The sequence below is a fragment of the Clupea harengus genome, chromosome 6 (assembly GCF_900700415.2).
Source record: "Clupea harengus chromosome 6, Ch_v2.0.2, whole genome shotgun sequence".
Lineage (NCBI taxonomy): Eukaryota > Metazoa > Chordata > Actinopteri > Clupeiformes > Clupeidae > Clupea > Clupea harengus.
In genome coordinates, this window is record NC_045157.1 from 30,424,450 (window position 1) to 30,447,189 (window position 22,740).

The 22,740-nt window shown below is 44.7% G+C and overlaps 1 protein-coding gene across 2 annotated transcripts; it reads right to left on the bottom strand.

Annotated features, from left to right (window-relative positions):
• Window positions 1–5,622: 5,622 nt before the first annotated feature.
• minar1 (membrane integral NOTCH2 associated receptor 1) lies at window positions 5,623–19,518 on the bottom strand. Of its 2 annotated transcripts, none has more exons than XM_031569726.1 (4): window positions 18,683–19,518; window positions 15,720–18,012; window positions 11,647–11,898; window positions 5,623–7,170 (listed from the first exon to the last, which is right to left on the bottom strand). In XM_031569726.1, the coding sequence occupies exons 2-4, from the start codon at window positions 17,961–17,963 to the stop codon at window positions 6,973–6,975; spliced, it is 2,694 nt and encodes an 897-aa protein (XP_031425586.1). In that variant the 5' UTR covers window positions 17,964–18,012; window positions 18,683–19,518; the 3' UTR covers window positions 5,623–6,972. The 2 variants fall into 2 exon arrangements, with proteins under 2 accessions (XP_031425586.1, XP_012672706.2); XM_012817252.2 differs by having other exon boundaries at window positions 18,552–19,518.
• Window positions 19,519–22,740: the final 3,222 nt, after the last annotated feature.

Consider the following 22,740-nt stretch of genomic DNA (forward strand, 5'->3'; position numbering starts at 1 on the left):
GATCCACACTCTATAACAGAATAGGAACAGATAGGAAATTAAACAGGAAATGTGAGATTCCGGAAATGATGTCGTCCGCGGACCAATCACAGTCAAGGGGTATCCGAAGGCTATCCGACATTCCGATGGATAGTCATGAAAATCAGGAGGTGCACGTCGGGCTCTCCGAGGTGCTCGGTGAGGGCTTTCCACGTCGGAGAAGGCATTACCTGTGTCCGTCTCCGTGAAAACGGAATAGCATAATTTGGCCTTTAGGCATAGAGTTGATGTCAAGATAACTGTGGCACATAAAACCAAATTGTTCATTCATTAACCATTCATATAACTCCAAGGGTCTGCTCTGCCATTACGTCAACTAGCCTATATACTGCTTGGTAATATTGGAGGTCATTTCAAAATGTAATGGAGTCAGATTAATTGCGTTTTCTACAATATTTACAATATAACATTCCACCCTGTGATGTCTAGGTGCTCTTGCCTCACTAAGTGATTGTGTCGCCATCACAATTATTGTGGCAGTTAACAATGCTTGTTACGACTGTGGTCGTATGTTGTTGTTGTGAAACCAGAGTGTTTCCTTCCTCAGTGTGGAATCTGCATGAGGTGTATCAGGTGTGAATGCGTGTGTGCGTGTTAATTAGAGTGTGCAAGTATGAGGCGTTGATTGGAGGAACAACCGCCGGCTTGCAAATGATTGGACCCTGGGCGTTGTCGGTCCACAACATAAGGAGCCTAGATGGCGCTGCTGTGGCCCAGGGGAGTCACACCTGTACCTAGCGTAACCACCTGTAGCTTCTGCCATGCAGATGGCTTTGTGTAGCGCTAGGAGGTTGTAGGAATAGGCTGCCATTTCTTTTGACCTTGTTTTCAACTGTGTGCATGGACGGATTATGAAACCATGGGCCCGTGGGCCTGGACATGTAAAACAACATTATAACAACCTCTCAAATAGGGGCACGGTAGCTTGAATGACAGCAGCTGTGCAGGAGATGTTATTGCTATGTCCCTGTTGTAGTGGTTATCAGATATCGTTCTGCTGTCCTCATACTCCCAACTTGCCAAGATGCTGATTGTGGATTATCACTCCGTAACTTTCACCTTCGCTGAGGTGTACACTGCCCTGCTATTGCTTCTGACATGTGACAGAGGCAACAGCCCTGCTTTCCCCTCTGATCTGTCTGAATTTCTCACACAACTCTGCGCCATCTCTCCATCCATTCTGCTATTCAGTGACTTCAATATACATGTAGACTCACCTGACTCCACAACCTCTACAGAACTCCTGGACATTTTGAACTTTTTCAACATCACCCAACATGTCGACTTTCCCACCCATAAAAGAGGACACACACTTGACCTGGTCTGCACCGCCGGCATTACCATCAGCAATCTAACTAGCATCGACCTCACCATCTCTGACCACCTGGCTATCACCTTGGACATAGACATCCCCACGTTAAGCAGAATCGCACCATAATATTCCGGAACATCAAGTCCATCAACCTCCCCTCGCTCTCCTCTGCCTTGTCGGCCACCATCTCTGCCTCTGCCTCTGCGCCAATTTCGACTGTCTACCCTACTGCCCTGGTCAATTACTATAATGATGCACTCTCCTCCTGTCTTGACGTCATCGCCCCCCAAAAAATCTAAACTCATCTCCTTCAACCACCCCCGCCCCCTGGTACACTGACCAACTTCGCCACCTCAAAGGGCATGGCCGTCAACTGTAACGCCTGGCCAAAAAAACTGGACTCACTGTTCACCTTGACGCCCTCAAACTCCACCAGCAACAATATAAAGATGCCCTCAACACCGCTCGCTCCTCTCACTACTCCTCCATCATCCAATCTGGCTCCAACAACCCCAGAACGCTTTTCTCCACCATCAACAAACTCCTCAAGCCCATGGACACCATCTCCACCTCCTTCACCACCAGCAAATGCAACTAATTTCTATCCTTCTTCAATGACAAAATCATCGCAATTCACAACCAGCTAGCTGCCCCCTCCCTCCCCACTACCACCCCCCCCCCCCCCCCCAGCCCTCAACATGACCCTCCCCTATTTCCAAGCCACTCACTCTCATCCTTCAGTTCAATCACTGAAACGGACCTCTCCTCAATAGTCTACAGCATGAAGACCACTACCGGCCCATCTCCAACCTCCCCTACCTGTCAAAAGTCCTTGAGAGAGCTGTTGGCTCACAACTCAAGTCCCACCTCAATCTCCATAACCTCTATGAACCCTATCCAATCCGTCACAAATTACATACTTCTCCACCTACAAAGCCCTTCACAACCTGGCCCCTCCCTACCTTTCAGACCTCCTCCCCCTCCACGCCCCAGCCCGTTGCCTCAGGTCCGCCGGCACAAACACTTTGAAGACCATCAGGACTAAGCGCCGGACCTGGGGTGACAGGGCCTTCTCAGTTGCTGCACCCTCCCTCTGGAACGCCCTCCCCATCCACATCCGTCAGGCTCCCACCCTATCATCATTCAAACAAACTCTCAAAACTCACCTCTTTAAACTTGCCTTCACCTGCTAACTCCTGCCCCCCCCTGCTCCCTACCCTCCACTACATGACTCATTTCGCACAGCTTTTTTTCTAAAATGTTCTGTTTGTTTGTTTTGTTTGATCCTCTGTCTTCCTATATTTTAGTTTTGTTTGTTGTTGTATTGTTTTGTTTGTCTTTGCCCTGTAAAGCGTCTTTGAGTATTTAGAAAAGCGCTATATCAAAATAAAGTATTATTATTATTATTATAACAGCCGAGTGATCCTTTTCCAAATTGAAACTCATTAAGACCTACATGAGGGGCAGCATGGAGCAGGAGACTCTGAATGGGCTGGCTATCCTGTCCATTGAAAAAGCATCTCATGCAACACCACTTTTATGTTTGAAAGGCATCGTTTGGCTTGCAGGTGTGCTGTGCCTTTGGCTATGCTCAGTCAGCCTGTCAGTCTTGACGTTCAGATTTTGCGCCTAAACTAGCTATAGCACGTCGTCTCGTCACATTATCAAATAGAGACTTGACATTGGACAACCAGATATATATTACCCAGCAATCATCATTGCATATCTGTATATGACAAAAATACCAAAGAAAATAAGAAATTGTTAATTTAATTGAATAGTTTTTTTAATAGTTTCCATAGTTTATGTAGGATACGTATATAATTGTGTTATAGATTGCTACTGGCTATTTCCCTCCCCCAAAATAATGAAAACCATGACAGAGATAGGTTTGCCATTTCGAGGGGATATATAGCATAAGGTACTCTTCTACATGTATTATAATTCACCTTCGACCACAGGCGTGTTTACTTAGCGGCGCTGAGAGACAAGCACTTCTGAGAAATGCATCGTGGGTGGGCCCGCTCTGCCCACGGGCCCCAGTGCAACTGTACTGTCTATAGCTGTGCCCCTGACAGCGCAGGTTAAAGCCAACAGCAAATACATAAAATACACCTCTTTCAACCACATATAAGAGATACATAACAGCGACTTCATGCAGAGGCTCTGGCTTAGGGGCCCCTGTTACCGTTCGGTAATCCATCCCTGACTGTGTGTGTTAGACAGGGAGGTAAGGTTTGTTGATTTTGATTAGGTTATCTTGGTTATGTTTCCTTAAATACATTTGTTTGTTTGTTATTTTGGCCTTAGCCCACTCTGAAGTAAAACATTTTTAACCCCGCGGAGCAAATAACCTTTTAAATAAATACTGCACTGGTTAAATCTCAAACATCTGTTTCGGTGGCTGCTTAAGACCGATTGGGAAGATTAGTCCCTTTCATGTTGTGTCTTAGCCACCCCAAGATGGGGCATAACAGCTTGAAAAGGTCATCCTGTGATTTAAAACAAAAGTGAACTTCTGATTTTTGGTGATGGGAAGCCAGTCTGGATTTGACAGGATAAGTCTGAGGACAATAAACATGAACTGAGAAGGTAGGCAGCATGTATATGCACTCACTGGTTGGTTCTTTTCTAGTATGTTAATGTGGTTTCGTTGTGAATAACTGCTTTAGGTTTGGTATAGCTGCATTCCGAGCCTTTACCCCCTCAGCCTCTCAGTGAGTGAAAGCATTGAACAGCTGTAGTTTTCCAGCCTTACATTCGCACTGTAGCATCCATTTCATCTAACAAACATTCTTAGTCACGTGAGTCACAACAAAAATGTTGCTCACACGTTCTACAGGAGACGATTTAGCAATGTCACAGATTGTCAATGCTGACATATTTGTTAGCCACTGAAAGCGTGTACTATGACGAGAACGCACACATCTCTGTTTCCTCTCTATTATTAGTGCAGACTTGCCAGCGAGCGCTGCTCCAGATTGCTGAATTGTTCATGTCTGCACTCCCCAGCTGCTCAGTAATAACAGTGTGCATCGCGATGCCTGAACAAGCCAGTATTTTCTTATTAGCTCGGTTGCTCTCGCACAGTTCAGAGACTATGCGAGCCTACTGAACACCAACAAGTCCAATTAGGTGGATGGCAAGGTTATAAAGGAGTGACATTTTCCCCAAGGTCTATCAAAGTCTTCCAAACTTCACTTTTCCAGCATGACATAATGAGGACTTGGAATGTGTTGTCGGGTTTTGAGGGATGTGTGCGTTCACTATTTAATCCATGTTCTTGATAAGCAGCTGAGCATTTTGCCCCAAATTTAAAACCCAGTTCCTTCTGCATCCCGTAGTCTGGGTCAAGCAAACTGGCCTACTTAGTGAAGTTGTAAATATCACTCATATCTGGCTGGCAACTGTCATTCACCAACCTTGGGCAACTAAGTAGGGTTTCCTTCTTCTGATTACACACCTGCATCATCATTGGCACATGCCAATATGACCAGTTGAGCCTAGGGTCACCCAGTGGCATGCTATAGTATAATGCGACTGATGTTTAGAAAATTAGGCAGTGCATTGTTCAAACACTGAGATGTGCATGTGTAATATTTTTGTGTTTATTACTGAGATTCTGTTTACTTAACCTTTTTAAAACCTGTCTCTGTTCTCTCCCATTTTGTAGAACTTTTGCATGCAGATGATGATGGCTATGATTGTTCATTGTTCCTCCTCGCCATAACCTATAATTACATATACACATCAGGCAACCTGGCTCTGTCCACTCATAACCTATAATTACATATACACATAAGACACCCTAGCTCTGTCCACTCATAACCTATAATTACATATACACATACGACAACCTGGCTCTGTCCACTCATAACCTATAATTACATATACACATACGACAACCTGGCTCTGTCCACTCATAACCTATAATTACATATACACATACGACAACCTAGCTCTGTCCACTCATAACCTATAATTACATATACACATACGACAACCTAGCTCTGTCCACTCATAACCTATAATTACATATACACATAAGACAACCTGGCTCTGTCCACTCATTTAGTCTCTTTTCTTCCCTTCCTGCTCTAGACTGTTTCCACTGTGGGATGCGGCTGCAATCTGTCCACCTGATCCACACACACACACAGACACACACACACACACACACACACACACACACACACACACACACAGGCATGGTGCTGAGCAAACTCACACAAAATGGTGGAAACACTGAAAAGAGTCACGGGAAGCCAATGTAGTCACACACTGAACAGTCAGAACAGTAATTGTTTATTGTTTTTAATATTCCAGTTACACCTTCACATAATGCGCTTGTATCCTGAAAGTATTTACAAAATCCTACAGTGTGCTACGGCTCACAGTTCCTGTGTTGAAGGCAACAAGCAAACATTCTGGACTGGTCAACCAAGCTGTCGAAATACAAACACAACACAATTGGCCTGAGTTGGCCCATTCCATCCCCACGGTAACGCTCAGTGCCCAAAAGCAGCGCCAAATGGTGAATGGATTGTTGATTGGCACTCGGCTCCATGACAAGCTAACAGTTAAATCTCTACCATATCCCTGTTACGCCGTGTGCGTTGTCTGTGCCCATCTCAGTCACGCAAGTGTCTGGGCCAAGGGATATGTATTGGGCTGGCATTTTCTGACCAATTGTCAGTTTTCATTCAGCTGTGCTAAGGCCCCTCGATATAGAGTAGGCTACACGATAAACGATCGTGGAGCAGAGAGAGTGGCAGAGAGTTTCCTCTTTTTGTTTGTTTGTTTTAATATCCCGAAAGGCATTCGGCACAGTTAAGACACCACATCCCAGTGGGCTGTGACAGTAGAGAGGAGTTTCAAGTATTTATAAGTAATTTTGAATGAACTAGGCAAATAATGATCCTGCTCCAGAGAAGCAGCATTGTGCTGTCAACTATTTGGATTAAAGAATACAATATAAATGATGAGAGAGAAACACACTTCAGTACATTTACAATAGTGATCAGAATGAGGGATGTCTTTAAATCCCTGTTATAATACACAATGGCTTTCCATACATTCAGGTCATCTCTTGATCAATCTACAAGCCTGCCATATACTATGTACTAGCTCCAGTACATACAATGGAAATAAATGCATTGCACAAACCCAGTAAAACTTTCTTGATTTGTCAGATAAAACCTTTTGATCCATTTCATTACACTATAGGTTTATTCACAAAAATAATTCTCAGCAAAAAAAGGCTTTTGGAAATATCAAAATAAAAATATCCTACGCTTTCAAAAACAAAACGCATTCCTCTGCTGTTAATTGCAGTTTAGTCATAAATTGTAAAGAAAATGTGTTCTATACTAACTGCAATAGAGTACAATAAGTCTTGCCTAAAAAAAACAAGTTTACAATCTCTGAACCACATAAATGTTCATAATCTAAGTAATTATCCATAAATATTGATAACAATAAATAAAAATGCATTAAATATGTATCTTCTGATAATATTAAAATGTTACACATATTCCTGTCAACATTTCTATATCCACTGATTACTAACATAGCTGGCACTGCAGACCTACATCACGACTACCTCAAAGAACAACACAACCTTAGGTCTTCATTGTGCAAATGGGGACGACTATGACCAGGATCACAGTGCAGGCGGCGGCTGCAATGAGCGCTCCAATCTTGCACGCCTTAGCCCTCCTGAACTCCGCCTCTTTGCGCTTCAGCAGCGAATCATAGCCCGGCGTGTAGATATCCTCCATCCAGTACTCAAGGTTGTTGGGATTCAGGGATTCCTGGGTCTGGGGGCAGAGGCAGGACAGGGTTTGAGTGTGTGTGTGTGTGTGTGTGTGTGTGTGTGTGTGTGTGTGTGTGTGTGTATGCTGTTGTCACTGATGTGTTCCAGAGTGTGAAATGAGACACAGGGCAAAGATGAATGGAACTCTTGTCTACTCCTAAAAATAGTCAGAGCACAGAGTGCTGAAGCGACACATTTGACTTGAATGGGATTTTCAGCAAGTGCACACTGCCATTTTAATTGATATTCAATTCAGTCCTAAACAAGGGAGGGGGAGAGGAATACATTCTCAGAGAGAGAGAGAGAGAAAGAGAGAGGGAGAGAGGGAGAAAAAGAGAGAGAGACAGAGAGAAAGAGAGAGAGACAGAGAGAAAGAGAGAGAGAGAGAGAGACAGAGAGAAAGAGAGAGAGACAGTCCAGCAGCAAAATCACTGAGGTGTGGACTTCAGGACTATTCTCTGCGTGTCCGTCCTTTGTTAGACTCTGGACGGGATGCGTCAGTTGGGCACAGCAAACCGCATGAGGTTCTGGAGCTTTACACAGGGAACAGCAAGCTGCTTTCTGACAGCTGTTAGCCTGCTGGTGTGAGCCAGTCTTATCATCTAAAGACCAACTGTGGTATAAAAAACACTGGTCTGCAGACACCATCGATCTTCAGCATAAGCCATGTCCTTGTGGACGTCCATTTCCCACGGACAGCGGCAGGCGTGTGCAGCCTGGACACTAAATCTCTCACTTGGCCTGAATTTATTATCTTCCGCTGGACTCTGAGCACCATGCTAAGATACAATTCTGAGAGGGAGGGGGTGTCACTGCACTGATTGTCAGTGTCGAATGTCTTTGAACAGAATTGGTGTTTTTCTTCCTGTATGTTCTTGGAATAAGCTCCCCCATAGCATTTAATTAATAGTACTTTAATGTCAAGGTGGCAGAATCAGTCCTAATGGGCTTCAAGCAAGATGTTAAAAATGCATAACGGTCACTGATGGTGTGATAAAAAATTCTGCATTTAGTGGAGATAAAACCTCTTTTAAGACCTGTTAAGCCACAACAGGGTTGAGAACAAGGACATTAAAAGTCCTTGCTGGGTTACTGAGAAACACTAATATGTTGTGTCCTTTGCTAATACAGTATTTCACCACTCATATAATGATATATCGCAAGAATACATTCAAATATAAATCTACTACTTCAAGCACAAGGTTATACACACTTGCAAAGGTAAAACAGTAAAGTGATAACAGTTCCAGTTGGTGATACCACCGATTTACATGGACTACTCTATGGCAAATACCTTTATGCACAGGTGATAAAGAACTATAAGAACCGGAACTATAGTCATGGGAGTACATGAAGGGAATGGTTCCGTTTAAAAGTACATAGTATTGCTGTGTCCAGATTTGACCTTAAACACTAGCATTTTTCCTGCTTGAAGCATAGTGGCTTGATGCCAGTATGAAGAAGAGGAGAATGTTTGCAGGCCAGGGCGTAATAAATATCCCAAACAGCCCTGTGTTTGTCACCATGAGGAATGGTCGTGGGCAAGCAGGGAGCATTAACTGTGTGTCTGCACTGTGATTACAGTAATTTATGTATTTGGTGCGATGTGGAACAAAGGTCAATTCTATTCTCCCCTCTCAGAGCCCCTCACACTTGATCATATCGTAATGAGATATCAATGCGCTTGAGAGTGATGAAGAGCCCTCCATATTGAACATGTCCCTGCCATGTCTGTTATGAAGAGAGCCTCAAGTGTCTCCGAGGCTGAACCATTGTCTGGACGCTGATGAACTGAAGCTTGTTTTTTTGGACTGTATATTCTCGTGATCGTGAGAAAACAGTATTGACATTATTTGACAAGCTAGACACTACATGTTCTTGCTTCAACATAGAAATAGGTGTTTGCCACATAGGAAGTGCAGTTGGACCATCGACACTAGCCCCAAAATTATGGTTTGGTTTGGGTTTCAAATTGGGAGAGTCAAGAATTTTGAAACATTCCTCGTAATGTGTTTGGATGATATGGGGGGGGGGGTTAGTGCATGCAAACTGTAAATGCCACATTCGCTGCTATGAAGTTCAAAGCCTCGTGCTCCACGAAAACAAAGCAAAGTGGCACAGCTGCTGTAAACAAGCATGGCCTTTGAGCACATTAAAATCACTTCACCTATCAAACACTCCATTTCTGCGGCCTTGTACTAATGCAGCACATCCTTTCGTTTCAGCCAGAGATGCAGAGAAGCGATAAACCCACCCTCTGCATCAGGCCAACAGGAAAGGAGCCGTGCACTGGCTCAAGTCAGTCCAGTTGCCCTGTCTGTAATCCATTTTAGAAGAGAGATAAGCGATCATTCAGGGCAGCTTTAAGCATGCGCAGGGGAGGCTTTTCTGTTTTCAGGTAAACAAATGTAGTGGTTTGCAGGCTAATTAATTGCAATCAGCTTGGTGTCTATTTTGGGTGATCAGATAAAGAGTGCAAGTGTTAAAGAGAGAATGGAGCATGCACAGGAGGTGACAGCTGTGCCAAAGCAATCACACTGTACATGATAAGCTCTCAGAGGGAGAAGATTAATAATGCTTACAGTAGAAATGTGTTCAGTGGAATTGCTATGCAATTGGTTTCATCATTCAATTTCCGAAGAGTGATACAAATAAGTCCAAGTACTGTATAGTATACTGTATGGTCAAGTCTCAGCCTTTTATTATTTCAGTCCCGTAACAGGTACGCTCAGGGACGGTGGCATGCCCCCTCAAATGAGTTAAGCCAAATCTGGCGTTTTATTAATCATTTTTTTATCTATCATATTAAAAGTGCAGTTTGTACTACACCTGATTCGGTGCTTGGAGAGATGGATAGCAGATTCAAAGGTTACAGATTCACGAGCACAACTCACAGTTGGCTCTAGTGCACGTGTTACACTGAACCCAGAAAGTGATACATTTCTTGATGTAAAGGCTGTGAAGCATATTATGGACCCGTCACGATTGTCTATAATTGAGACGGAGTACTAAGTTGCTAAACCGTTTTTCAGGTCACGAAAACTATCACAGCCAATTGAGGGGGACCACACACATTTGATCCGAATGCTGATACTGACCGCCTCCAAACATGCTTTAACATTTGGCGTCTCCACAGCAATGTGCAAGAATTCATTCTCCACTCTGAGAAATGTATTTTCGGACCACAGACACACAATGCTCCTCAAAAGAAAGGCCCAGTTGGTTCAACTAGAAAGACGAGGCTTGCACATAGGCTACATGAAGTGCAGTGAGGGTGCACAGTGCAGTGTGTGTGTGTGTGTGTGTGTGTGTGTGTGTGTGTGTGTGTGTGTGTGTGTGTGTGTGTGTGTGTGTGTGAAAGAGAGAGACTATTCAGCATGTTTTGAAATTGGAACTGGGTTGGTGTGTTGGTTGTTGACGCAGACTTGTATTATTAAGCATTAACATTATAGAGTAAGTTGGCCGACAGCAGTTTGGTAACCTTAATGCCCACCGATTCGATTTGTTCCGGTGCTGAGTCTGGGTAGGCTAAATGAGAAGAAGAATTCACAATATGCTAAAAAATCTCTGCATGTCCTAAATCTTTCAAAAGAACAACTGAATTGCATAGATCAAGTATGTGTTACTTTTATACTGTGGAGCCTCTGGTGGTTCCCTCCCTTCATAACTCTTTGCTATAACACAGTTTTGAGTCTGACTTCCTGCTTCTCACATTTCCACTGTCTGAGGCAGACCTTGATGACTGACAGGGGCCCTATCTTTCTCAAGGCTAGACACAGCTGTATTGGTCTGCTCATTCGCAATCTCATGCAATCCACTGAAACTTTCACATTGTCAGGTTACAGTAAAAAATACAGAAAGTGAATTTTGCAGGGCCAAGGAAGCTCTGGCCTTTTGAATAAGACTGACCCCACTGATGTGACTGGGGCATATACAGTACATAGGAGAGGGTCTATTTCCAGGACCTCATCAAATCCCCTCAACACAAACAAAGGCTTGCATTTCAGACATAAATATACCATTGTTCGACTGATTTGGACTTCTCCTTTTCTATACATACACACAACCAGAGGCCCTGGGGCAGAGGCCTATAGCAAAGGGTAATCTCCATAAACAACAGCAGAAGATTCTAGACATTACAGAAACAGGCAAACGTTGTCATAATATGATATTGTTTTTGGTCAGTAATGAGAGAGATGAAAACCAGAGGGAGCACACACATCAAATGTTGTTCTAGTTGTGCTAAAATGTGATATAACCTGGGGCATGTTTACAATAGCTAATCTGGATGTGTCAATACACAATGTTCAGCCACGTAGAAATCTGCTGAAGACTGCAGTGTCACTACACGTCATGTCAGACTTACCGATCTAAATGAAATCAAACTGCTCCACTTACATTTCAGATACGTACAGTATAGGTCAACAGGGGGGATAACAGAGAGGTGGGGGGATAACAGGGAGATGGGGGTGGGACTCACCTGCAGGTCTAGTGCGGCCAGCTTGCCCTTCTCTCCTGAGTTGCGCTTGTACTCCTCTATGGTCCAGGAGGGCTGAGAGCGCTTGGCCTCCGACAGGTGGGTCAGCCTCAGGTCTGTGTAGAGCGGGCTGCCCTTGTGGGACTTGACCGAGGGGGAGAAGTGGTGGGGGCTGAACACCTGCTCTACCAGGTAGGAGTCTTTTGGAGGTTTGGAGGAACGGTGAGCTGATTGAATCTCATACTGGCGGTCCGTCTATGGGGGTCAAAAGGGGAAAAGATCAGTGTCTTGTGGGATTATGTAGGGTTCACTGATGTTCAGTGGCGTGTTTGATGGTTTGCAACAGTTCATTATGGTTGAAAAATCTCTGTCAGAAGTGATTCTGAAATCCAGATCATATGGCCTTTAAAGAAAAACCAGCAGTCAGTACTTTCATTCTGAGTTAGAATCCTTTGAATTTATGACTGCCTATTCCAAAGTGTTTTTGTATTCTTTGCAGTCCATGGGTGGGTGATTTCTTTTTACCTTACAAACAATGTGTAGGGTTTAATCACCAGAGAAGCATCTTGCCACTCTCCCGTGGGTAGCAATAAGCCCCAGATACAGATATATCACAAATACTGTGTTCTAGGATGGTAAAGGGGCTCAAGCTTTCTGCTGTGTAAACGAGACCAAAATAATTTCTGCAAACACGCTAATGCCTTGTTAAGCATCCCATCTCCCAGCGTGGTTATCCCAGCTGCTCTGGCCTGTTCTCTTCAGCTGAGTCTGATATGCTGACAAGGTCCTGTGGCCCAGCTGTACGCTGCTGTTTAAGAACATCCTACATTCACATTTACATAGAATCTGTCTATGTTCACATAGAAGCCGGAAAACCTCAAACCATCCATTACGCCAGCAGTCCAAATAAGTTACATGTGTTCTTCCACTGGTAATTCTAGCACCACCATCTCTTGTTTTGTTGCCATAACAATGAGGCTTGACAGGCGTCCAAGGAGACAATGCCAACAGTGCCTATGTGACAACCCACACTACAATACTACAATTGAGGTATTGCATAAGCTGCCAACCCTACGCAAAACAACATCAACATTCATAAATGAAAACCTGACTAGAAGCTTGGTTGTGTAAATCAGGTCAAGACAATAGACAGTAAACCAAAGGCAGTTCACCAGGTGTCAGTTAAGCATGTCTCTCTCCGTGGACCAAATTCCACTCTGGTGGAAATAACAGAGCTGTCTTTGCAAGGTCACTCTGTCCTTCAACGGCACCTGTCGGACCAAAAGGTGCAAATTAAAAAAACAGCATGTTTACACACACAGAACAGCAGAGAAGCGGCAGCACCAGGACGAGCCGCCGCTCTAAGCTGAGGCTGTGGCCACTCTCCCTGCAGCCCCAGCAACACCCACGCACCCAGGGATTAGCACATTCTTTGACATGCATAGTTACCCCTCTCTTGCCAAAGATCAATGGCTGGGACAAAGCACCAACCGCAGCACACTGCATTGATGCTATTGATTTCTTAACTCTGTGAAGTTGCCTAGTAATTTGGGTGAGTACCAGCTTCCCAATAAGGAACGCCTAGCCTTCGGAATTCAAAGGTACATTCCACCTCTGGAATCCTGCAAAAACAAAGTGCTTTGAGAAGAGGGGGTGATTTTTCACTTCAGATAATGGGATGTGGGTGCAGCACTGCTCACAAAAATGTTCGGTTCGAGGAACTGATCGATGTGTGGCTTCACAGGGAAGCTTTGCATAGCAATGAACAGCTAAAAATGCCTTTTTTGATTGAATTGCACCTTTAGTGATTCCTCAGCACCAGTTTACCACAGTTTACCCAAAGCAAAGTCAGAGTGAAAACACCCTTTCCCCCCTGCAGTTAAACATGGTCTGTAGTACTTGTACATCTGATCGCATTATTTTCTTGCACATGCATATCAGTACATGCACCCCATAGACTAACAAGGCTCAGGATTTTACTTTGAGGATGTAGGTGCCTGTGTAACTGGATGAGCTCCAAATAAAGCTCTGGCCAATCAGGCTTATCTGTTGATTGCCATAGCTTTGCCTGGTGCTGTAGCAATCTTGGCTCTGCTTGAAGGACAGTTTGCATTGCCATTTCCAGAGAACAGCATGTGCTAAGGACAGAGTGGCGTGGAGAATGCCAAGCGAAGGATGACAGCCTCCTCATGTCATCACACCTCAAACAAGTCCCACGGCACTGTGACGGCTCGGCCAGGCCTCGCTGGCCCAGTCAGCGACAGCGATGAAGAGGTCAGGCCAAGAGAGGGTGGAAGGAGGATGGAGGCTGCTGGTAACAGAATGTGGTGTTTTTTTCTTTTTTTTCTCTGCACTTAGTGTGCTCTCTTTGAGTGCCATCTGCACCCCTCATCTTGACCTTCATCTGTGCAAGGTGAGACTCAGATGAGCCCCCACAGCAACTTTCACTCAAAGGAGGTGAATCATGAAACAGATATGATTTGCCTTGAGGCTAGCTCAGTGGGCTGGTTAAATGATGTCGTATGACTTCGTTAGGAGTTTATCCCTGTTGTGGGGCACAGTAGTGTGTCCCAGGGGTGCCATTCATAGGGAACCGGCCCTCATAACAACTCGAGAGGAGGAAAAAGCATCCCCCCAAATGACAGGCAGCTCAGCTATGGAGCACTGAGGGACACATCGCTGCCTTCCTCCTGGGCAAACCGCCAACCTATAAAGGAGGGAGAGATGAACTCCCAGACCAGGGGACTATTTTCTTCATATGATGCTTCCCTGGCATGTTTAAAAGCAGCACACTGACAGTGATGGATACTGATGGTATAATAATGAGGGCGTGGTCCTCCTCCTCCCAGGATCTTCAGTCAGGCTCCTGCCAGGGGAGAAGGGGATTAAGGGGTGGCCGGGGGGGGGGGGGGCTTGGCTGGCTGACAGTCAGCAAAAAACCTGAGGGAGAGTGAGTGACAAGAATAAAGCCAACATGCCATTCATTTGAAATGAGCTGGCCTACACGGCTACTGGCCTACACGGCTACGGTCCCCCCGACGCTCGTTGCCTGGTGCTTCTGAAGCTAGGGATGGCGCTGTGTGACAGGTTGGATCAGGACCTTTATCAATTAGTAGAATCTACATTTGGCATCCCTGGGACTGCTGGCAGGAAACAACGACTTGAAGTAGTGTGCTACCTGCCAAAAGGGACACTGTTGAACGGCGTGCTCTTTCAGGGAACAGGAGAGAAGTGAACCCAGAGCACAAGGAAGAGATCAGACTGCTAGACAGCCTCCACCATTCAGTTGAAATATTAAATATAATAAACACGGACGACGAGTTAGTTGAAATGTATAGAGCCTACTACACAGATGCTGGCTGAAACTGGACTAATTGTGTATTACACAACATACAACAATACAACAGATGTTTTTTTGTGTCACCTACTATTTGTATTTTGTACCAACAATACCTTAACGCCTCATTGTTCAAAGTGATGAATGTAGAGGGATGTTAATTTTTAGGGAGATTGAAATAAGCCCCTGGGTTGTGAAAGCTGATGAAAGCTCTTGCAGAATGCTCTGCACCTGTTCTTAGGCTGATTTGAACGGCATTACATCTCTCTTTATTCATCCCGCTCAGACCAAATCTGTCTCATGTCTGCGCAAGCTGGTGTGAGAACAGCTTCTTGAATCCCTTCCACCGCATGACGCCTGTGACCCAGCTATCGCATCCAAACAAGCCCAGCTCCTTGGTGCCCCGTGCCTGTTGTGAGTCTCACAGCTCGCAGGAGGGGAACGGCACGGAATAATCTCAGTAGATCTGAGAGAATTTTTCATGTGTTGCTGGTAACTCGGTACAACTGCTTACTCTCTTTGCACTCTGCTATTGTCTCATACTCATCCTAGTGGTGCTCTTGCGTGACAGTACGGCCTTATGGCTGACATGTCATTATTCATGTCATATAAAAACCTCAGTGTAGTAGACAACTTGAATTGCACAAATACAATAAACAGTTCAGCAACTGAAGTACACACATCTTTGTGCGATTGCTGCGATTGTCTTTAATAAGAGCATTGACGAGGGTTCTCTCACCTCTTTGGCTTTCCGGTGTCTGTCCTTGCTCTCTCTGTCCTTGTCTTTCCCTTCCTCCCCGGGGTGGCTGGAGTATGACACAGTCCTCCAGTCCCGGGGGGAATTAGTGATGCTGGCCACTTTGGACTCAGTGGCGCTGTTCTCCTCGTTGAGCGAGCGCGAGGACCGGCGGGTGAACAGGCTCTTCTTCAGCGCCTTCACCCTCAGGCTGTCGCTGCCGCCGGCCTCCGGGCAGCACCACTCCTGGTTGCTGTCCACCTTGACGTTGTGCCCGGTGGTGTGGCACTGGAACACGTGCGGTGACAGGTTGGCGTCCAGGTGCATCTGGTCCGCCTGGCCTGACTCGCCTGGCTTCCCGTTAGCATCGGGCTCTTGGATCTTCTCGTCTAGCTTGGTGAGCTTGGAGAGGACCTGCGAGATCTCTCCGCGCACCCCGGAGAGGGACTCCAGCTTCTTCTCGATCTCCCCGATCCGGAGAACCAGTTTGCACACGCTAGCCTTGAGCTCGTCGTCCGAGCTCTCCAGCGACTGGAACAAGCGGTCCAGTTTTAGCCCCGACTTGGCCAGCTTTATGGTGTTCCGCTCGGGTGAGCTGTCGCCATCAGACTTGGTCACCTGAGAGAGGGAACCATTGCTGTTGTAGCATGATGACTGGACCACACCCAGGGATTCACACACGCTCATGTCATCCAGAAAGCGGAATATGTCACTGATGTCATCGCTGACGATCTCAGAATCCTCGTCAGAGTGCTTGAATGACTGCCTGTCAGCATATTTGCAGTGGCTAGAATAGTCCTTAAGCTTTCTTTGCTCCGATTGTTCCGTTTGTGTCCCAACACTAAGTCCGCTATCGACATTACCAGCTTGAAAAGACGCACAGTTTACACTTTTGTCTTTGTGCCTTTTTGCACCATCTCTTTTATCCCCGTTTGGGACGCAAGCCATGGAGGCCATGTCCTTTGTTTTAGGTCCATTGGACTTCTTTGGAAACCCTAAAGGAGAGGCAGTGGACTTCTCTTTGGCACACTGATATGGTTTATGGTCATTGTCTATGCTGTTGATGTTATGACGATGATTGTCTTTTGGCTGCTTGCTGCTCAGAAAAGACCTCTCGAAATCAGGCCCCTCCTCAGTGTTCAGACTGAGGCTCTTGACCGGCCAGTGGGGCTGCCTGCCCTGCTTCCCTGCCGTGGTTCGCTTTGTGTTCACGCACTCCGAGACCGTGGTCGGCCCAAAGTACGTGGACGCCTGCAGGTCGTCCAGGCTCTCGTGCTTCACCCTCTTCTTCTCTGGAGCTGGGGAGCTGACTGGCTCAAAGTAGGGGTTGCTGTACGGCAGCTCAAAGCTGTGGTTGAAGAAGGTGGGGGGCTTGTGGTAGTCCCTGCTGTGGTGGTCTCTGTGGGGTTTGAGGCCCGCCTTCACCTCGTTCTTAATCACGTGGGGGGAAAAGGCCACCAGGTTGTGAAAGTCCTCCTTGAAAATGTTCCTTTTTTGCACGCACGAGTGCACCGTGAACGGCTCGGCGTTGGATATGAACACTTCCTTCATCCCCGTATTCATTTGCAGGGAGTCCTGGTCTGTCGTTGACTCACTGTCTGTATCCATTGGGAAATATGTGCTCTGCATTTCACATGGAGGAGGGCTGCCGCTGGAGTACTGGGGAAGGTGCTGGAGCTTATCCAATGAGGCTGCTCTACATTTCAAATCCTTGTTGACTCCCAGGAGGAAGTTGGGGTCGGAGGTCGGTATGAACGGCTGACAGTTGTTACAGTCTGATTTCGAGCCGGGGGAGTTACGGCTAATAGGATGACCTCTGACGTCCAAGAACTCATACGCTTTGTCGCAGTCAGCATACTTGTAGACCTCGGTATCGGAGCGGCAAGACTCGAAGGACTGATTCTTATGGAACTTTGGCCTGCGTCCCATGGGCAACCTGTCTTTAGCAATGCCCCCATTCATCTGAATCAGGTTAAACATGGTGACAATGTCAGCGGCCACCATGAGTTTTTTGGACTGGTGATCTTCCACTGAGCATCGCATCTTGTCTCGAAACAAAGTGGCAGGGAAACTTGGGTCCAGGCATGCTGTGTAGAACAGCAGACTCCGCAGCTTGGCAAGGTGGACCAGGTCAAACCGAGCACATAGAGACTTACAGAGGTCCTGGTAAGATACACTGGTGTACTTGGTGTCCAGCTCCTCCAAAATTCTCACTAGAAAAAGGGAATACTCCGGCACTGCATCCATGGCTGATCTTACTGAGCTCGGATTCTTATCTTAAAAGGAAAACAAAGCCCTACAGGAAAGAGAACTGGGATTAGTGTCTTAATGTCCACAAATCCACCACTTTTATGGTTACTGATGATATTAGATTAATAATGTTAATGCATAGTCACACTGTCCATGCAGCCATCGTCTCAAAGCAAATAGTACAAACACTGCCATTTGTTCGTCTCAAAGCATATAGTACAAACACTGCCATTTGTTTTACTTCTATGGTAGTTACAGATACAAAAAGAATTACATTTACATTTTAACATTGTTACATTATTATCAACCATACAGGACAGGCAAATATTTACACATTTTATAATGCTACAGATGAAATGAAAACCATAATTGAAATGAATGTGAACGTGAATGATAATCTGCCAATAATCTGTATCCGATTTCTTTTTAGAAATGTCTTTGATGATACAGAACCCTATTACATGGGCACAAATCAATACATCGAAAAAACACGAACTCTAAACGTAATTGCCAATAATCTGCAACGGTGGGTTGGACATACCAACACATTTCACTTTCAGATTAAAATGATACAAACACACTAACCCAATCCACAGTTCCATTTGTTGTTCGTATGAAGACTAGGAGAAAACTAGGCAGTGGTCTCGAAACTAAAAAAATGCGATAATAAAGTTAATGCACGCGTTCTTCCAGAGATAAATACTCCATAGGCATACCATAGCACGCAAGCGGCATGAGAAATAGATCATCCTTTATCCGTGTATCACCGTATTAAAAAAGAAAAATCTCGGATGGTTCGGATTATTCCCTGGTGTTCTTTTGCCTCAAATGTACTCTCGGTGTGGGAACGAACTGTCCGCTGTCTGAAGCATCTGTGGTGCTGAACAACCGTACGGCTGCTTTGTTTCCACCTAGAATGACGTAATTACACCTTAGCATCAACTGCAGGGACACGAAAGGGACACTGAAAATCATAATCTCCATCTAAACTGGTCGTCTCCACCCAACTACCTATACTCTCCTGGGTGTTTCTTGCAGTATGATGATGGGACATTCGAGGATTCCGATTGACTTCTTTAACGGACGTATGCATGGGCATGAAAAGTATTGCGCAACGCGCTTTATTTAAAGCAGGAAGATTTAAAGAAAGCAAAATGCAAAAAGGACTGGTAAGAATAGGTTGCATTATGTCCTCCGTGCATGACCGGCCACGATTGACCTGCATTCGCCGTGCATGGAGGTGCATGTGTCTAAATATTTGGTGTTGTTAATGGCAGAATATCACTAGGGCATAAAAACACAAAGAAACTATGGACTGTCCGATAGTAACCTATGTAGTGTTCTTTAGTTGGAGAAACCAATGTACTTTATCTATTTGCGCTTGCCCTTGCAATATGAGTATCAGACAACTGACAGTGACAAGATATTTGTCATTTTCCAGTACACCTTGTCATGCAGAGCAACAAAACAGTTATTTGAAAAAATACTTTTTAAAAGGTACATTATAATCAAAATGTATTATTTGTTGTATAATTTAAGATGGGCATCAGGAAACACAAGAATTGCAATTGTCACAAAAGGGAACGTTTAATGTTTAAACAAGGAAAATGTAATGATCTCTTCTTTCCCCAATTGACCCAACAGAATTATTACACAACTAGTTCAATTCATTAAAACAGTAGTGAGTTTTCACATCCATCTTCATGACATTCATTATAAAGTCCAGTCAACATATGCACAGTGTTTAAAGTCCTATGTTGGCTTGCCCAGTACTCTTCTAAAATGACTTCAGTTTTCAGTCTGATACTACAATATGTGTTGTGCCATTGTGTCTATTGTGATATATGGATCTGCAAGACATCATTTCAACAGTGCTATGTTCTGAGCGGATCAATACCTCTTCTGTCCACTTCATTTGGAGCACATGTTGTCGGCGGAGCATGGGAGTGCTCACGGACGTGTAGAGCCATTCTTATTGGCCTCTCCAGTCCACGTTTCACTGGAAATGACTTCAGTCGGCATGGATAAGTGGAGTTACTAAAAGGCATGCGTAGTGCAATCTGACATAAATTGGCACGGCAGCCTGACCCCCAGCTCGAAGCCTAACACCACCTGCTGCATACTTAGAAGAAAATGCAAAAAAAAAAACGTGCAAAGTGGTCAGTCACACTCCTGTGAATGATGAGTCTTGATCATTAAATGAAAGTGATACACACTCACGGGGCTGGGGAAGGTGGGATGCCCATTTCATCACATCATCATAAAGAAATCCCAAACGATCGATTCTATGTCAGTATTTTATAAAAATGGTAATTTTGTCCATATGAACACCAGCATTGACGTGTTTCATCACAAAAAACACAGTCACATCATCTAGTTTACAGCTTAAAAAAAACCACATATTCAAGTGTACAGTACGTCTTTTACTCTTCTCGTGAAGTCCAACTGAAAACACACTCTCTGGCCAAGTCATCTCCACAGTGTTTGTTGGCAAACATTAGTCACTGAGAAAAAAACCCTCTCTCCACCAGATAAACTATTTATAGGTGAGCATATACCAGCTGCCCTTTCAGTGGTAGTAACCAAGTCCCACAGTCTTGACCCGTCATCATGTCTACGTCCAACATGCAGGGGAAAAGGCTGAACTCAAATCAGAACCAAGGCACCATTGTGATGATCATTTCTCAAAGGTCTAAAATGAATGAACATACACCATTTCAAGAGATGGCCACTAAGGGACTCCCTTATCTACAGCCTATCAGGGGAACCCCTGATCATGATTGTGCCGCCCGTCTGCCTGCCTGACTTGCACAGTCCACAGTCTCTATCAAATGGGCCTGTGAAAGCCTCAGAGAATCCTGACCTGAACTCGTTATTTTCCAGCTGACTAAACAAGTTTTAATTGAGGCCAAACTTGGAGGAAATCATTTAACTCCGAGGGAAGACTCTCGGAATGCCAAGAGGGACGTGCGTGGAGCTGGCCCTCTGGGGAGTGGTCTGTTAATTATGGTGACCAGGGCACCAGGCAGAGCACAGATGAAGGAGAGTTTGATCCCCACTGACCTGGACTCAAAGTCATGTTAGATTACTTCATTGGACTTGCATAAACAGACTGCTCGTGTATTTTCAATCTAATCAGGTAACCTCATAATCCAGCCAAAAATTGAGAAATAGATCACCTAGTAAATAAAAAAAGAGAAGTAAATGTTGGTCACTTTTATGTATTTTTCGAAATTGAGCTTATACTGCATGGAACTATGTTACAGTACAGATCAGGAAGTGATGATGTGTTAATTATTATGAAGAATTACCAAGGATTTGCCCTTATCTAAAGACAAAACAATGTTCAGCATTGAGACAGCATTTGGAAGCTTTGTAAAGATTGTGTTTTTTTTTTTTTACTTTGAATTACTTATCTTGTTCAAGGACAAAACCATCATAAGCAAGCGGATCAAGTGTCCCTCAGTTGTTTACTGAGCTATATCAACAATGCATAGAGCACCACAGATCAAGATTAAGGGAAGGAGTGAGGCAGCGCTTCTGTGCATTTCATGAACAGTTCAGTGGCTCCGTTGATAACATTATTGAGATGTTAAAGGTGAGCAAATTAAATTAACAAAGCCTTGCTGCTGTACCCTTCAGACATGTCATCGTAGCCGTCCTTGGAAAGGGAAATTAACTAATTATTATTAAAAAAAAAAAAAATGTAAATATGACTGCAGATGTTGGATGATGCTTATTGCAAATAGACAGCCAGTTGTTCAAATTCGCATTACCAAAATGCTGAAAGGGAGAACAGAGGATAGCAGCTTTGTAAACACTGTCCTCTAATCTGTTTTAGAAATATGCATTTACTGCTTTCAGAAATTCCTTATCCATAAGTCATTGATGGCAGCCACACTCATACATTTGAAAGTGAGAATGTGACATTCCATTTGACAGGTGTTACCTTTTTTGCCAACACACTGAATACAACGTTTCAATGCTTTTGAAACATGGCATGATAAAAGAAACGTTCAAGTGATGGATAGGTTTACAGGATATGTTACTTTATGATTCACACACACACACACACACACACACACACACACACACACACACACACACACACACACACACACACACACACACACACACACACACACACACACACTCACTCTCTCTCTCTCTCTCTCTCTCTCTCTCTCTCTCTCTCTCTCACACACACACACAATAATGCACAGAAGCAAAAAAAGCAATGAAAGCATCCTTAAATATTATAAGTGACATGCAGAGCTCATGACGGCAATTGCACTCATTAATATTTCTAATTACTTTTAAATGGCACCTATAGGTACTCCACAAGAGTTAGTTTTCGGTCAGTTAAACCCGATCAGGCTGTTTGTGACGTAAACAGTGTGAATCTACTCAAGGAATGGCTGGTGCTTTTGGCTTTAATCAGTCGTTTTGCTTCTCTGCAGTTCAATGGATCGCTCTCCTCATTAGGCCCTGATAAGAGCTCTTAGAGGTTATATTGGATGAATCAATTAAAGCAGAGCCCTCCAGGAATCTTCCACTTATAATAACCCACTCCCGCATGGGGTCTTGCTGATGTCTGCCATTGCTGTCGTGTCGTGGAGCTCTGACTTCCCTGGCATAACAAGCCCAGTGCACTGCTGGTATAGAGCTCAAGCCCAGTGCACTGCTGGTATAGAGCTCAAGCCCAGTGCACTGCACTGCTGGTATAGAGCTCAAGCCCAGTGCACTGCTGGTATAGAGCTCAAGCCCAGTGCAC